The sequence below is a fragment of the Dromiciops gliroides genome, chromosome 3 (assembly GCF_019393635.1).
Source record: "Dromiciops gliroides isolate mDroGli1 chromosome 3, mDroGli1.pri, whole genome shotgun sequence".
In the NCBI taxonomy this organism is placed as follows: domain Eukaryota; kingdom Metazoa; phylum Chordata; class Mammalia; order Microbiotheria; family Microbiotheriidae; genus Dromiciops; species Dromiciops gliroides.
The window spans coordinates 549,928,187-549,946,165 of NC_057863.1; the positions used below are offsets into that span (position 1 = coordinate 549,928,187).

The window sequence follows — 17,979 nt, forward strand, 5'->3', positions numbered from 1 at the left end:
AATTTTCCTCTTTGACTTACTGTCTCCTGTGACCAGGGAAAAGTCACTGAAAGTGGCTGGATAGCAGTTTCCTCATTTGCAAAAAGGAAGGAGAGAGGCTCATCTTTTAAGCCCCTTTTCCAGGGGCAGCTAGGTGGCACAGTGGATAAAGCACCAGCCCCTGGATTCAGGAGGACCTGCAGTTCAAATCCAGCCTCAGACACCCAAACACTTACTAGCTGTGTGGACCCTGGGCCAAGTCACTTAACCTTCATTGCCCCCACCAAACCCTTTTCCAGCTCTAAACCAATGAGCTGATGAACTGAAGCTCAAGATAAGGGAAGTGGGCAAAGAGCAGCAGGCTACCAGTTACCAGACCTGGGCTAACTCCCATCCCAAGCCCTACATCAGTTCCCCCAGGAGTTTGGAGGCCATCCTCATGCCACACCGTGGCAGGAGCCAGAAATCAGGTAGTGATTCCCTACATAGCCAGACAATGTCCAAATGCAGGGCACTGAACCACGGCAATTCGCTGAGTGGATCTGCTTCCTTAGCCCCCACAGAGAATAAGATATTGCCACCTTTCTCAGACATTTCATACATTGTGAGGAGGAGAAACGGGTAGCAACTAGTAGAAGCAAGAGTGACTTGGATTGGAAGGAGACCAGAGACTACACCAACTGGGGATCAGGTCAAGGACCTGGGGGTATTTAGCAATGAAAAGAAAGAGAGGATAATCTACTGAGGGAAGGTGATTTAATAGCTCTCATCTATCTCCCCACTGGGCCCTGCCCCCGCCCAAAGAAAAGCAGTTCTTTGAGTCCTCCAAAAGGAGAGGTTCTTCATGGTCTAATTTCTAAGTAGAATTAGCTTGTTTCAGTGTGGTCCCACAGGAGGAGAGTCTATGGGTAAAAGGAGGGAATAATATGAAATAATAGTCTTTTGTTACTTTTATGCCCAGTGCTTAGATGCAGTAAGCATCTAATAGGTGCTTTTTTATTTGTTCATAAATATGCTAACATTTATATAGTGCTTTATGGTTTGCAAAGCACTATCCTTATCTATATACCTATATCTATATCTAAATATCTATATTCTTTATACATGTGTGTGCATATACAATGTGTGTTGCCATATGTGTACATTATATATGTGTGTCTATCTGCGATATGCATGTATACCTGTATATACACAAAGGATAACTTTCTAAGACCCAAGTTGACAAGATGGTGCTGACCCTAAATTTGGTAAAAGGAGACTTTTTAATCCCTGAGTCCCCTTATCAGAGAAGCCACAGGGCCGCTCCCTTTCTCCCAGAGCTTGAGGGTGGTGGTGTATTAAAAGAGCTCTGGATTTAGAGAGAGGACCACAGGTCTGAATTCTGGCTCTGCCACTTCCTCATTGCATGACCTTTCCTCCCCACCAGCCTCAGTCTCCTCTTCTGTAAAGTAAAGGCAGAGGATCACAGTCACTCAGTCGATCCTCATTCAGTCTAGCCCGTCCCAGATGCCCAGACCCACACAGGGCTCAGCCAGTACAGACATCCCTCCTGAGAGGGCTCAGGCTCCAGCCTCCACCTCCGGTCCAGAGCACAAGAATCAGATCAGAATTACCATTACAACTGTCACAAAGGTCCCTGGCACACTCCTGGGGACTCCCCAGGGCAAAAGTCCCTTTCTTCCCCAGGCACCACTCCCTTTACAGTGGTTTTTTTAAATATATTTTTTGTTGATGAGTGTTGTTTATGCTTCCTGAAACATAAACACCTTGAGGACAAGGCCTATGTCATTTTTGTATGTGTAGCCTCAAGTACCTGGCACACAGCATGTGCTCAACATATGCATGTCTAACTGATCGCTTGATTGATCCCTTCCAGAACTGACAAGATTGTGTTAAGGATTTCATCCACTTGGAAAAGTCATTGATCCTATTAGCTGGAAGAAACCTCCCAACAGAGAATGGGGGCTGCCCCACAGCAGGACAGCCACCAAGGTAAGCAAAGAGCACGGCCCTAGACACATCCAAGCAGATGTTGGAAGAGTCCCTCTTAGGAAAGCCACACTACACAGGATTCCTGCACGCAGGGTTCACTTAAACTAGGTAGCCTCTGAGGTCCCTGACTTGGAGGCTCCAGGATTCCACACATGCCCTACAGAAAGGTGCAAGCGGCCTTACTCTCCCCACCAGACTAGACTTTGGTCAAGAAAGCATGTGGGCCCCAAGTGGACTTTTGGACACTGAATGCCTTGAGCCAAAGCAAAGACTGTTTACTCAGCAGAAGAAAGCACCCTCCCGTCTTCTGGGAGGTCTCCTGGCATGGCGGAAGGAGTCATGTGGCCTAGGTTATGTCCCAAGTCCTGGATGGGAGACCTTAGACATAAGATTAGGAGATTCAGTGGAAAGGGCTCTTGGAGGTCATTTAGTACAAATTCCAATGTTTTTCAGGCAAAGAAAGTGAGGCCCAAGAGAGGGTTAGAGACTTGCCCAACATCAAATGGAAGACTGGGCCTGAATTTGAACTCAGGTCCACTGACTCCAAATCTAGTGTTCTTTCCACTAAGTTGTACTGCATCTCTAGACCTCAATTCCCACATCTGTAAAGTAGGGATTATAATTCCTGCTATGCACCTCACACAGATCTGATGGATGTATATATTAGGTATTTAATAATTGCTGGTTGAATAAATCAATGAATGAAATAACAGATATGTAAAGACTTTGAGGAATATAAAATTCCGTACAAACACAGTGGGGATTATGTGTGTGTGTGTGTGTGTGTGTGTGTGTGTGTGTATGTGCTTTGGAATCCTTAAAGTGATATATAAATGCTACTTATTATTAGAAGTTTTTTTTTTCCTTAGGCAGCTAGGTGGCATGCTAGATGGAGCTCTGGGCCTAGAGTCAGTAAGTTGTTGTTGTTGTTGTTAAGTCATTTCAGACATGTCTGATTCTTTATGACCCCATTTGAGTTGTTTGGTTTTTTGGGAGGCAATCAGGGTTAAATGACTTGCCCAGGGTCACACAGCTAGTAAGTGTCCGAGGCCACATTTGAACTCAGGTCCTCCTGACTTCAGGGACAGTGCTCTATCTACTATGTCACCTAGTTGCCCTGATTGGGATTTTTTTGGCAAAGATACTGGAGTGGTGTATCCTTTCCTTCTCCAGCTCATTTTACAGATGAGGAAACTGAGGCAAACAGGGTTAAGTGACTTGCCCAGGGTCACACAGCTAGTAAAGTGTCTGAGGCCACATTTGAACTCATGAAGCCGAGTCTTCCTCATTCCAGGTCCAGCACTCTATCCATTGTGCCATCTAGCTGCCCAAGTCAGTAAGCCTCAAGTTCAACTCCTTCCTCCCTGTGTGACCCTGGGCAAGTCACTCAACCTTTCTCTGCCTTAGTTTCCTCACCTATAAACTAGATATCAATAATAACACCTACCTCCCAGAATTATTGTGAGGATCAAATAAGATAATATTAGCTCAGCATAGTGCCTGCAACATAGTAGTCATTTAATAAATGCTTGTTCTCTTCCCCCTACCATGGTTTTCCCTTCAAAAAAGGAAATTAGATATAGAAAGATCTATCTATATAGAGATCCACAACTATAGATATCTACATCTCTCTCTATATATGTATATTTGTGTATGTATAGAGAGAAACAGAGGCAGAGAGAAGCAGAGAGTGAGCATCAGGGGATGCTGCCAAATGGTCAAAGGACAGCGTTGGCGCAGTGTGGACCTGTACAGCCTCCCTGTTTTCTTAGCTCCTAAAGTACAGGATTTAGCTGAGCTGGTGCCATCCTATTGGCCATCTGGCCCTAACCTCGGGCCACTGTTTCCTAAACACATGGCAGGGCTACCTATTTTCAAAGTCATGGAAAGTCAGAGATAGAAAAAGACTAGAGAATGTCAGCGTGGGATAAAGCCTCAAAAACAGATGATGTCAAGAGCTCTAAGGGACCTTGGAACAAAACACTGGATCTGGAATCCCTCCTCAAATGCAGAATGGGGGCTGGGAGGAACTTCCCACCTGGAAGGGAGCACAGGAGACATCGAATCCACCCCTCTCCGTTTACAGATTCGGAAACAAGTGTCCGGGCACAGAACATATCAAATTCGTGGCAGCCTCATTTCCTTGGTCCTACTCTTAACTATGCTGTATTCCCCACCAGTCCCATAACCATCCACCACTCTGAAGAGGGCATAGCTCTCCCCCATGAATGAAGCCCACCGCTGCCCCTATACCTACTAGTCTCAAAAGTGAGAAACTGAGGCTTACCAAAGTGTTGGATGAGTTGTAATCTTCCGTCGACTTATCTGTAAGAGAAGAAAGCCAGTAAGAGACTTAGACATCGTTAGACAACCAGTAAAGATTATACCTCACTAAGATCCTGAGAGGCCAAATGGGCCAATTATAAAAAAGATAACAACAATAACTTTAGTGCTTTAAAGACTACAATGCATTTTTTTTTTTTTTGCAAAATCCATGTAGATTTGAGGGTGATGTCAAAATCATCTTACTGACTTAGCCCTGATGCATTTAACAGGTGAGAACACACCTCAATTGTTCACCAGGTGTGAATGAGGTCACCCTAAGGTGTTACAGGAAGTCTGTTTGGATTAGCTGATGGACATAGTTATACCCGCTGGGGCTTGTATAAAATCATCAAGCTGGTTGGAATCAGAGATTCAAGCAAGCAGTGAGCCAGGAGAAAGTATTCCAGCCAAAAGTTTGTTTTGGTTTTTGTTTTTTTTTTTTTAGTGAGAATTGGGGCCAAAGTGACTTGCCAGGGTCACACAGCTAGTAAGTGTTAAGTATGTGAGGCCGGATTTGAACTCAGGTACTCCTGACTCCAGGGCCGGTGCTCTATCCACTGTGCCACTTAGCTGCCCCCCAGCCAAAAGTTTGAAAAGGAATTGCTTGAGAGAGGAAGGAACCTTGGCCTTCCTCTCCTGAGGGTCAAGAAGATTTGGATTTCGCCATCTTATTAGAGTCCTAACAGCATAGCCAAAATAGGTAATGGCACTGTCTCTATCTGGAGCCAAGAACAAATTGAGATGCAATATTAAGGCTCTATGAAGAGCCCCAAAGGAAAAAAACCTGTGCCTAAGGGGAACTTCATTACCCATCAAGGATGTTGAGGGAAGAGATCCTCAAGAAGGGAAGAAAAATGGGGCAGCTAGATGGCGCAGTGGTTAAAGCACCGGCCCTGGATTCAGGAGTACTTGAGTTCAAATCCGGCCTCAGACACTTAACACTTACTAGCTGTGTGACCCTGGGCAAGTCACTTAACCCCCATTGCCCCGCGCAAAAAAAAAAAAAAAAAAAAAGAAGGGAAGAAAAGGATGTCCAGCATCTCTGAATTACCCCTTTACCACATACAATCTCTAAACCTGAACCCACTTTCCCCATGGCTTTGAATGTACTGATGGGAGCATGTTTCACAGACTTCTGGGGGGAATGTTTCATCTTAATTGTTCCTACTCTACAACCTAAGTAAACACTCTTTTCTAAATACTAAGCCTGGCTAACTAATTGATATCAACTGATAACCTTAGAAGGGGGAAACCACCACTGAGAACTCATAAGCTCTGTTGTTATTCAGACATTTTTCAGTCATGTCTGACTCTCTGTGATCCCATTTGGGGTTTTCTTGGTAAAGATACTGGAGCAGTTTGCCAATTCTTTCTCTAGCTCATTTTACAGATAAGGAAACTGAGGCAAACAGGGTCGAATGACTTGCCCAGGGTCACATAGCTAGTAAGTGTCTGAGGCCAGATTTGAACCTGGAAAGTGGAGCCTTTTTGACTCTAGGCTGGGTATTCTATCCACTGCACCACCTACATTTTAGATAGCATTCAACAAATAACTCCCCAGTGCTTCAGAGATACCCCCTAGAGCTCATGGGGGCCATGTCTGGGAAACCAACTTGCCAATGTGTACAGAGGGTGGGAGAATAAATACAGAGCTTGTTTACATTCGGTAGGTGGTACAAGTATGATACTTCCCTTTTTTTATAAATGAGAAAAGTCTCAGAGAAGCAAAGTGATTTGCCCAAAGTCATTAAGCTAGTGCGATGCCAGCCCCAGGATTCTAATTCAATTCTTTTAACCCTAACATTCTTTCCAGTATACCACACTGTCAAAGACCTTGTGGTCACAGAAGACTGTTTCCATCACCCTCTAGCATATCTTGAAATGATCCATCTGAATCCTGGGAATATCAGACCTCAATGTTCCAGAAGTTTTGGGGATTTTTTTTAAGGTCAGAAGAAAAATAACCTCAGAAGGAAAGACAGTGACAAAACAAGGACACGAGCTCCTGGCTGGTGCTAGGGAGACAACCCCTCCTCTCTCCCCAAGCCTTCACAGATGAGTCGTGACCCAGTCTGACTGTCCACCCTCCGAATCAATCTCCCCATGTCCGTGTCTTCTCTCCCCCAGGGACAGAAGGGCTGAAGCTTACAAGCTTCATTATTCTAAGATTGGAACAGGGCCATTCATCATGTCCCATCCAATTACAGGCAAAGAACAGTGTTGCTCCTCTCCCCGAGGCTCTCAACCTTGGGCAGCCTGGCACAGACCACTTCATCTTTTAATCAGCATTGCAGTACTACCTCTGGCGCTTACTAACTCCGTTACCTAGGTCATTTTCCTTTTCTGAGCCTCAGTTTACTTATCTGTAAAGTGAAGGAGAATAACAGTTGTAGTACCTACCTCACTTGGTTACTGTGGCAATCAAATGAGCGAATATACGCAAAGTGCTTTTAGCAAGCTGTGACATGCCATAGCAATACCTATTGTTGTTGTTGTTGTTGTTGTGTTATGGGCCTTGCTCTGCTAACCAGCCATGTGACCCTGGGAAAATCAACTCCCTGAACCTCAGTTTCCTAATTGGTAAAATGAGGACAAAAAATCTTGCCTGCCAAACTCACAGGGTTGTTCTGAGGATACAGTCAATCAATCAATCAAATGAGAAGAACAGATGGGGAAAGAGACGAACAAATGGCAGGGATTCTTATTCCTACTGGAGGCAGTGTGGGGGGTAGCAAGAACATGATGCAGCCAAGAAAAAGCCCTAGACATTTGGGAATCAGAGGACCTGGGTATACATCTGCAAAATGACTCCCTTTTAATAGTATGGAATCCCAGACACCATGAACAGTTTTAAGTTACTTAGAGTACAATGAGGCAGAAAGTCGGGATATTTGGGTCCTAGTCCCAGCTGTCCCATAAACTCACAGACTTTAACTATGTCACACCTCTCTGGGCCTCAGTTTCCCCTTCTATAAGATGAGATGGGGTTGGACCAAAAAAAAAAATCCTACCAAAGTCCCTTCCTATTCTAACCTTCTTATGATTAATTGATTAATACACATCCCCAGCACAGAAGATGAGAAAAGATTCTTCATACCCATTTGATAAGAAAGCAGGAAATCTAAGCTAAACATCTGACCAACTCTAGCACCTTCCTCATTCACAAACTAAAGCCACAGGACCCCAGAGCCCCAATTCCTTTCATAAGAAAACTCTGGTTCCAACCTACTTCTTCCCACAATGAAGCGAGAATCCACAAAGCAGTAGAGTGCATCAATACAGAAGAGAAGTCGGTCCATTATTTTTTCAAATCATATCCTTCTGTGGTCAACCGTACCTCATGGAACACACTTCTGCATTTGCGTTCAATACAGAGAATACACAGCTCAGCCACTTCAGGATGAGGGACCAGCCTACAAACCAGCCCAGAGCTGTACTCTCCCTACTTTGATCAACATCCTCAAGGTAGGAAAGAAGCTGGTGGCCTCCCTGGGGCTCTTGGCAGTGGCTGCTGCTCTCCTACTCCACAGATCAATGGCTAGTCTCCTGGATTATGGTGACACCAGGACTGGTCAAGCATGTCCTTAGTCAGCTAGGGCCTGTTGAGCCAGGGCTGAGGGTGGTGTCCCCTCTCCGGGGACACCTTCCAGGCAACAGGAGCTGGTGGTGGTGTCATCATTCCAGTTCTCACTTGCCGGCTGCTTAATCAAAACCAAGTCTCTTCTTCTCTCTCTCTGAGCCTCAGTTTTATTATCAACAAAACGGGGAGAATAACATTTGCACCAACAACCTCCCAGGGTCACTGTGAACAAAGGGCTTTGTGAAACCTTCAAACTCTGTAGAAATATGAGTTGTTATTATCCCGCCATCTGTGCACTTCTCTTTGACCTGGAGGAGAATGAACCAGCCCAGCTCACCACAGGGGAATGTCATTAGGCATGCACTTCCCAATCATATTTATCAAAACACAGCCAGTTTGCCGTAATATTTGTCCCCGCAGCAACAGCCCATCAGGGCTGGGTTTTTCCACAGATGCTAGCATCTCAAAGGCACCTTACAGGGAAAAGAACAAACTCTACTCAGGAAAGAGGAATCCCAAGGAGAACCTTAATGATCTCTGAAGTCTCTTCCAACTCTAATCCACCATGGTTCCCTGGTATAGGTCTTAGCATGGTGTTAAAGAAGGGATGGATGTTAAAAGCAAGGAGGACTAAGTTTAATGTCCAACTTTTCCTTTAGTTATGATCTGTATGACTTTGCGTAAGTCACTTAACCACTCTGTGCCTCAGGTTCCTAGTCTATCATGTGGACAGGAACATGATAATAACTGACCTGTCCAGCTCATTTGGAATATCAAATAATAACAATTCCTCCCTTGTATAAGGTGCTTTATGTAAATTCCTTAGATCCATTATCTCTTTCATTATCCATTATCTCAATGGCCCTGGGAAGTAGAATATTATTCCCAGTTTACAAAGGAGGAAACTGAGATTCAAAGAAAACTGCCTGGAGTCAGACAGATAGTAAACCGAGACTCAAATCCACATCTTCCAAATCCTAATCCAGGATTCTTCCCATTACAAGGCACTGTCCCCTGACCCCCCCGCCCCCACCTCCTCCTCCAAAGAAAAAAATATTTGAAGGCACTTTGAAAAATACTGTCAATACGACTATATGGATCACCTGGATTTGATAGAGGAGCCTTCTTATCCAAAAGTATTTTTTATGAAACCCCGGATTAATAGGAATCAAAATGTCCTTCAACTGAACTCCAAACTGAACCCAGATAGCTACCAGATAAAAGACCCTACCTAGTGACTTCTTTTCCCCCAGGATAGTAAGTCCCTATCTCATGGTGACATCTCAACATCCTCATCCTTTGCAAACCCTTTTTTTGGAATCCTGTAATCTTATCATCATTTCTTTCATACCTGTTATATCTGAATTGTTAAACTGTCTTTGCTTCTGTATCATACTGTTGAAACTGACAACGCCCTGTAACCCATGGGCAAAGAAACCTTAAAAACCCTTAGAAGGAGAAAATCTCTGAGCTCTCTTCTGAGGAGGGGGGTCTCCAACATGATCATGTTATGTTTCTTCTTGGGACAAAATGAAATTGGCATTATGTGTTTTTCTGTCTGTCTCTGATCTGTTTTGTAGGAGATATTATAAGATTAAAATTTCTCTGATCTGTTTATTAATTTTGTAGGAGAGATTAAAGATTAATTTCTCTTATCTGTTTGTAGGAAACAGGCAGATATAAAAACTATATTTTGATATTCAACAATGCCTAGAAGCTTCTACAACTGCAAGGTCTCAGTATTGTCCATCTGTATGCTCTTGTTAGCTAACATACCTAGTTGTATGCCTCTGCGCACACATGAGAAACTTTGCTTATCAGTCACATTTGCAGGAAACCTATGGGGTCCTTCGGAATGCAGATAAAAGCAAATTATTCTAGCTCTAAAATTCTAAAATCAGATTACACTAATACTAACTCACTGAGTGACCTGGGCCAAGTCACTCCAACCACTGACTCCTGAATGTAAAATGAAGGGATTAGATAAGATCCTAGCCTAATAAAATGGCTGTTCCCTCTTCTCAGTTAAAAGATATGCCCTCGGGGCAGCTAGGTGGTGCAGTGGATAGAGCACTGGCTCTGGATTCAGGAGGAGCTGAGTTCAGATACGGCCTAGGACACTTCACACTTACTAGCCGTGTGACCCTGGGCAAGTCACTTAACTCCAATTACCTCACCCAAAAAAAAAAAAAACCCACACAAACAAACAAAAAACAAAACAAAAGCTAAGCCCTCCAAACTCACTTGATCTCACCTCTTCTTCTGAGGTGGCCTTGCCACATCAATCAATCCGACTTCAGACACTTAACACGTACTAGCTGTGTGACCCTGGGCAAGTCACTTAACCCCAATTGCCTCACCAAAAAAAAGAAAAGAAAAAGCTCCCCATGATCTGCCTGTCACCTGTCTGAAGCTGGTGTTCTGTCTCTCTCCTCCCTCTGACTTCTATAAACTCTCTGTTGTATATGCTTCCTTGACAGCTAATGGCTCCTCAAACCTTTACCATTTAGGCTTCTATCCACCACTACTCTACTGAAACTTCCCTCTCCAAAGTTACCAATGACTTCTAGATCATCTCATGGCTTCTCTCAGTTCTAATTCTCCTTGACTTCTCTTCAGTGTCAGAGACTGCACCTCTTCCATCTGAATGCCTGAAATTCTGCCCCATCTCATACCTGTCTCTTGGCTTCCCTGGCTTCCTTCAAATCCCAGCTAAAATCCCACCTGCAAGAAGCCTTTCCCATTCCCCTCAATGCTGGTGCTTTCCCTAAGTCACCTTGTGTTTATCTTGTATGGACATGGTTGTTTACATGTTGTCTCCCCATTAGATTATAAACTCCTTGAGGGAAGGGGTTGTCTTTTGCCACTTGTTGTATCCCTGGTGCTTAGCACAGTGCCTGGCACCAGCAGGTGCTTAATATATGTTTATGGACTGATTGCTTTTGCTTTTATTTATATCCCCATTACTTAGCACAGTGCCTGGCACCAGCAGGTGCTTAATAAATGTTTATGGACTGAATGCTTTTGCTTTTATTTATATCCCCATTACTTAGCACAGTGCCCAACACATAACAAGCTCTTAACTTGACTTCATCTCCTCTCCTCCCTTTGTCTTCTGTGACACAGTTCTCTCAGTCTGGCTCTACCTCTTGGCCTCCCGAGGAAGTGCAAGTATCCCCTAAGGCTCTGTTCTCAGCTTTCTCTACCTTTCTCTATTCTCTCTCCCTAGACAATCCACTACATTCCCATGCCCTCAAGCTATCGTTCCATATCTGTCCTCCTTTTCCCATTCAATTATCATCTCTAGTTACCTACTAAATATCCCCCACCAGGATGTTCTGCCAGCACCACAAACCCAACATGTCCCAGGCAGAGTTCATCCTTTCCTCTATACGTGTCCCTCTTCTCACCTTCCCTATTTCTATTTTTTTTTTTTTTAGTGAGGCAATTGGGGTTAAGTGACTTGCCCAGGGTCACACAGCTAGTGTCAAGTGTCTCAGGCTGGATTTGAACTCAGGTACTCCTGACTCCAGGGCCAGTGTTCTATCCACTGCGTCATCTAGCTGCCCCCCCACTATTTCTATTGATGGCAAAGCCATCCTCCCAATCCTCAGGTTTCCCCTTCTGTATCCTCTACTTATCCAATCAAGTCCTGCTAATTCAACCTTAATTGTATTTCTTGTATCTGTCTCCTCCATTCCACTCCAATGGCTACCACACCACTGGGGGCATCCTTCTCCCCTTGTCTTTTTTTTTTTTGAGGGGCAGTGGGGGTTAAGTGACTTGCCCAGGGTCACACAGCTAGTGTCAAGTGTCTGAGGCTGGATTTGAACTCAGGCCCTCCTGAATCCAGGACTGGTGCTTTATATCCACTGCACCACCTAGCTACCCAACTCTCCCCTTATCTTCTATTCCCATTGGGCCCATCCCTGAGCCATGGGCTAGCCAAGAACCCACCCAAGATCCCCACCCCACCTTCACTAGCAGAGGTATCCTTCCCTCTGACCTTCCTCCTCCTCCTTCTTCCCCACCTGTGCCACCCAGACCCCATTTGTGCTGGTTGATAACTCACATGACATGGATGATAGAGGAGTAACCAACACTCTTCCTTCTGGTGAGATGAAAGATCTGAAGTAGACCTTTGCAGGCCTTATAATCTATCCTACTTTTGTATCCTACAAATTACTAGCATCTGGTCTACTAATGTAATCTAAAGGCCACCAGCACTACCCCGTTGCTCGATTTTTAGGATTTCTGGCCCATTCCATCCTCCCTGAAGCTGGACTTAAAAAAAAAAAAAAGTGATCTCCTTCTGGTCAGGGACTATCTCACTTTTTCTATTTGTATTACCAGTAAAGAGCTTACTGCTTGGACTATACTAAGCACTTTAAATGTTTTCCCCCTTAATTCAACATCATTCAAACCCTCATCACCTCTTATTCTGATCTACTGTGATTTAGATGGTATCTCCCTTCTCCAAACCACCCTTCACACAACTGTCAAAACCTACCTGTAAAACTCATATACTTTTGGCTGTTGGAGGTTTTCTTGGAGTTGTAGAATTCCAACACATCAAGCACAGCCTGGGGGTTTTTCTTCTGCTCAGATTTGGTGATGTTGGACGTCTGCAGCAAGCGAGCCCACTGTTCTGGCATCCCCTACAAGAGAGGTTGGCAGGATTCATTGATTTGTTTTAACTCTACCTTTCTGTTAGAAGGGAAGGAGAAGGAATTTTGGGGAAGGAGAAGGAATTCATTGGTAAGTGACAGAAGCAAGTGGTTTTTTGGTTGTTGTTGTTTTGGTTTGGTTTGGTTTTTGCGGGGCAATGAGGGTTAAGTGACTTACCCAGGGTCACACAGCTAGTAAGTGTTAGGTGTCTGAGGCTGGATTTGAACTCAGGTCCTCCTGAATCCAGGACCACTGCACCCCAGCAGCAAGTTTTTAAAAAGATCATTAATAAAACTTTTTTTTTAAGAGGGAGAGAGTGAAAGGCTGTCACAGTTATTATAGCTGCCAGTGTATTTTTAGACTCAAGTACTGGTCATCTTCTTTCCTCCCTTAAAGAAGGGTGACCAGACATGAGGGTACTGAAGATAATGCTGAATGCTTAGGCTGAAGAAAATAAAATGTAAGATCGGTACCTTCAAGTATTTCATAAGCTTACACACGGAAGCTGTATTAGACTGATATGGCCAAAGAGGAAAAGTCTGGGAATAACAGGTGGACGTTACCAGAAACAAAGATGTCTGATATAAGGAAAAACTTTCTAAAAACAGTGCTTTCCCACAATGGAAGGATTTTCACCAGGAGAGCACCAGATTTCCCTCTAAAACTACTCCAATTTACTGTGTGTGTAATTGATTGATTGATTAGCAGGACAACGAGGGTTAAGTGACTTGCCCAGGGTCACACAGCTAGGGAGTGCCTGAGACTAAATTTGAACTCAGTTTTTCTTGACTCCAGGACCAGTGCTCTGTGTACTATGGTACCACCCAGCTGAGCACTACCCATTGTACCTAACTTACCAAAATCATCATCCTTGTCAGAGGTAAGATGAGGAAAGAGTTTTGTGACTCTTAAAGCATTTGGGTGAAAGGCATACAACGTAGTGGAAAGAGCATTGGATTTCAGAGGACCTGGGTTCAAATCCCAGCTCTGAATCTTCCTACTTCATGTGACCCTGCACAAGCCATATAATCTTTCTGGGTTCTCAGTTTCCTTATTAGTAAAATGAAGGAGCTGAACAAGATAATCTATAAAGTTCCTTCCAAGCTCTTTACTGTTGATCTCATTTAGGCACTGAGTTAATTACCTGCCTAGAAGTGTTAGAAGAATGAACATTTCTGTGGGATATAGAAAGAGTTGGTGTTCAGGTACAAGTTATGACCCATGATTCAACTCTGAGATTCCAGGCTCCCACCACTCCCCGTTGATGGCTCTGGGTCCTGCTGGGTCTAGCACAGACATTCTCTTCATTTTAGGGCCAATGCTCCCCTTGAGACACAAAGGACCCAGTTCATTAGTGTTGTTGTTCCATCAAGTCCAACTCTTCGTGACTCCATTTGGGGTTTTCTTGACAGAGATACTGGAGTGGTCTGCCATTCCCCTCTCTGGCTCATTTTACAGATGAGGAAACTGAGGCAAACAGGGTGAAGTGACTTGCCCAGGATCACAAAGCTAGTTAAGTGTCTGAGGCTGGATATGAACTCATGAAGATGAGTCTTCCTGACTCCAGGCCCAGCGCTCTACCCACTGTACCACCTCGCTGCCAGATCCAGAAGAAACCATGATCACCTCTCCAGCCTGATTTTTGAGGTCCTTCAAGATCTTGCTACATCCAGAGTTACCCAGTGTCATCTCACATTCCTTCAGACAGGCATGCTACCCCCATCACCAAAACTGATCACCCCTCCCATACACACATGAATGAGCACACCATGCACACACACACGTACACACACACCAGACTCAGTGCCTTAGTTCATATAATTGCCCTTCCCTGATTCCTGGAATGTCTGACAATTCAGTTCATCCCCACCCTCCTCCACCAAGCGCTCTCTCTCTCTCTCTCTCTCTCTCTCTCTCTCTCTCTCTCTCTCTCTCTCTCTCTCTCTCTCTCTGTCTCTGTCTCTCTCTGTCTCTGTCTCTCTCTGACCATTACAATCCACATGTCTTTCCACAGTCTGCACTCTGACTGCATTTCAGATATGGATCTCACTTAAGTATTGCTCTGAATATACAATATGAAAGGCAACTCTAGGAAAAGCAAAGACCACTGGGGCTTGCAATCAAAAGGCCTGAGTTGCACAGATCCACTGATCATTAATAAGAAAGTGGTCTGTAAATTATTAAAATGTGAGCTAACTTTCTTGTTGTTTTGATGAATGTACTTCCCCGGTTACAGGAGGGTGAGCCAAAAATCTCTTTCTGTTTCAATTCTGGTTACAGAAATCATTTCTACTTCATTCATTGGAGGGACCATCCCTGAATTGGAGTTTCTGAATTTTAAGGGTCCTCAAGAGGAATGACTTGGGTCCACACGGACACACCCTCTTTTTTTGTTGACCCCAATGTGGGGTTTTCTTGGCAGAGATACTGGAGTGATTTGCCATTTCCTTCTCCAGCTCATTTGACAGATGAGGAAACGAAGGCAAATGGGGTTAGGTGACTTGACCAGGGTCACACAGCTAATAAGTGTCTGAGGCTGGATTTGAATTTACAAAGATGACTTCCTGATTTCAAGCCTAGTGCTCTAGCCACTGCACCACCTAGCAGGTCCCTCTACCTAAAATAAGAATACTTCCTTTAACACCCCATTGGCAAAATATTATAAAGGAAGAAACTGTGGGTCCCTTCAAAGCACACAAGACAACACAGTGTATCCTAGAATCTCTGGATCCCCTCCCTTCTATTAAACCACTAATAAGCTCAGAGTAGGCAATCAATAAATGCTCCCTCGATCTATCTCCCTCCCTCTTCTGTTTCTATTTAAAGACCTCCAATAGAAGGAAGCTTGTTCTACTTTTATAAAGTTTTGTTTTTTTTTCCTGGGCTCATGGACAAAATCGGCCACGAGGAACTTTGCACCCATTGCTCCTATTTCTGTCCTCTGAGGCCAAGCAGAAGTCTAATCAGTCTTCCCCATGACAGTCCTAAAAATACTTGAAGAAGGCACTCATGCCTCCACCTTTCCCTTTGAGTTTCTCCAGGAATTTCAGCCGTGCCATCATGCATACCCACCCAGCCCCTTTCTCTCTCCCCTTTTGGTGCTGTTTTCCTCCATTAGATGGCAGGAGACATCTAGAATGCTTTTATTTATATCCTCAGCACTAGGTATAGTGTCTGGTATATAGTAAGTGTTTAATAAATGCTTTCTCTATCTCTGTTCCCGGGTCTCTTGCAGCTCTGATATTTTAAGTCTTAAGTACCCTCTCAGACAGCTAGGTGGCTCAGTGGATAGAGCGCTGGGTCTAGAGTCAGGAAAGCCTGAGTTCAAATCCAGCCTCAGACACTTGCTGGCTGTGTGACCCTGGGCAAGTCACTTAACCTCTGTTTGTTTTAATCCACTGGAGAAGGAAATGGCAAACCACTCCAATATGTTTGCCAAGAAAACCCCATGGACAGTATTGGCATGCTATGGTCCATGGGGTCATGAAGAGTTGGACCCCACTGATCGACAAGAAGGACCCTTTCAACTCTAATGTTCTTTTCCCCCATTTCTAGAGTCATAGAATCATAGATTTAGGGCTGGGAAGGACCTTAGACATCTCTGATCCCCTCATTTTACACACTAGGAAACTTTAGGCCCAGAAAGATTAAATCACTTGCCCAAAGTCATAAAAGTGACTGAGCTAGGATTCTAAGCCAGGTCCCTGTGCCCTTTCCACTCTACCATACTACCCCACTTTTGGCTCTGATTTCGCGGGTGTACAATCACTCTTGACTTCACGGTGCCCATTCTGAGCAAGAGCTATAACTCTTGGGGTTTCAGGTATAGATGTAGGAGACAGGGTGAAGGTGTAATGACCCCTCCCGCCCCTTTGTTCACCCTTTAGAAATGGCTTTTCTGGGGCAGCTAGGTGGCACAGTGGATAAAGCACCAGCCCTGGATTCAGGAGGACCTGAGTTCAAATCTGACTTCAGACACTTGACACTTACTAGCTGTGTGGACCTGGGCAAGTCACTTAACCCCAATTGCCTCACCAAAAAAAAAAAAAAAAAAAAGGCTTTTCTGACTAAGTCCCTTATATGGAATGGCAGACATTTGCTTCCTTCTGCCTAAAGCTGATACTTTAAAATAATAATAATAATAATAATGGGGGTAGCTAGATGGCAAAGTGGATAAAGTACTGGCCCTGGATTCAGGAGGATCTGAGTTCAAATCCAGCCTCAGACACTTGACATTTACTAGTTGTGTGACCCTGGGCAAGCCACTTAACTCTCATTGTCCCACCATAATAATAATAATTATTATAATTATAAATTATAATAAATCAACCAATTGAGATTCCAGGGAAAGAAGCCCCTGTTAACCTGAGTTTAGCTGAATTCTAGCTCCTAATCAGGAAATGTTGGTGGTGGCTTTGATAGAAGGTAGATACCCTTCCTGTACACACACACACACACACACACACACACACACACACACACACACCAGACCCAGTGCCCAAGCCTGGAATGTCTGACAGCCCAAGTCATCCCCACCCTCTGAAGCCAACCTCAGTCTAGTCGTTCCTCCTCCACCAAGCTCTCTCTGACCATTACAGTGAAAGCACGGCGGTTATTGATCATTCACCAGGAAGAAGTGGCCAGCTGGCCTTCAGGAAGTTCATGCAGCCTGGGAAAAGACTGTTTTTGACTCACTTTGGTCTCCATGGCTCAGGAGAAAGAACCCTCTATCGAGAATCAGAAAATGTCATTTAAAATTCTATTACTGATTGCCTGTGTGACTTTAAATAATCCCTCTGTGAGCCTCAGTCTCCTCCCCTGTAAAGAGAAGGGGTCAGATTAGATGACCTCCAACGTCCTTTTTCAAGCTCTAAACCCTAAGAGCCAGTAATTCGAGGTCTCCTGCCACATACCCCCTACATGTAGGATGTTGGCATCCATTGTACCAGAGAAGATTCATCATGGTGCCAACTGGCATCACTGTTGTTGTTGTTACTAGTATAAGGGTTAACTATATTACCATCACCTATTATTATTATTATTATTAATTATTCCAGACCTGTGATTTCATTAACATAGGGAAACTACCATTAAGGAAACACTAATGCATATCAGCAACTCTTCTATCCTGTATATGGCTTTCTTTGTGTATGTGTCTGTATGTATATATATGTGCGTGTGTGTGTGTGTAAATATACACACACACACACACACATATTTGTTTGCCTGTTGTCTCTTCCTTTAGATTGTAAGCTCCTTGAGGGCAGGAGATGTCTTTTGCCCCTTTTCGTATGCCCAGCACTTAGCGCAGTGCTTAGCACACAGTGGACATTTAATAAATGTTCACTGATTGATTGATTCTGTAATGTTTAGTCTTAGAAAGTTGCTGAGAGTGCTGAGAGGGAGAGTAGCTTGTCCAGGGCCTCTGAGCCAGT

The 17,979-nt window shown here is 44.2% G+C and overlaps 1 protein-coding gene across 1 annotated transcript in view; it reads right to left on the bottom strand.

Annotated features, from left to right (window-relative positions):
* PAK1 (p21 (RAC1) activated kinase 1) overlaps positions 1–17,979 on the bottom strand; it is a 121,364-nt gene that overhangs the window by 50,672 nt on the left and 52,713 nt on the right. Inside the window, 2 exon segments of the mRNA XM_043993208.1 lie at positions 4,259–4,296; positions 12,387–12,534. Coding sequence (XP_043849143.1) covers positions 4,259–4,296; positions 12,387–12,534 — 186 coding nt within the window.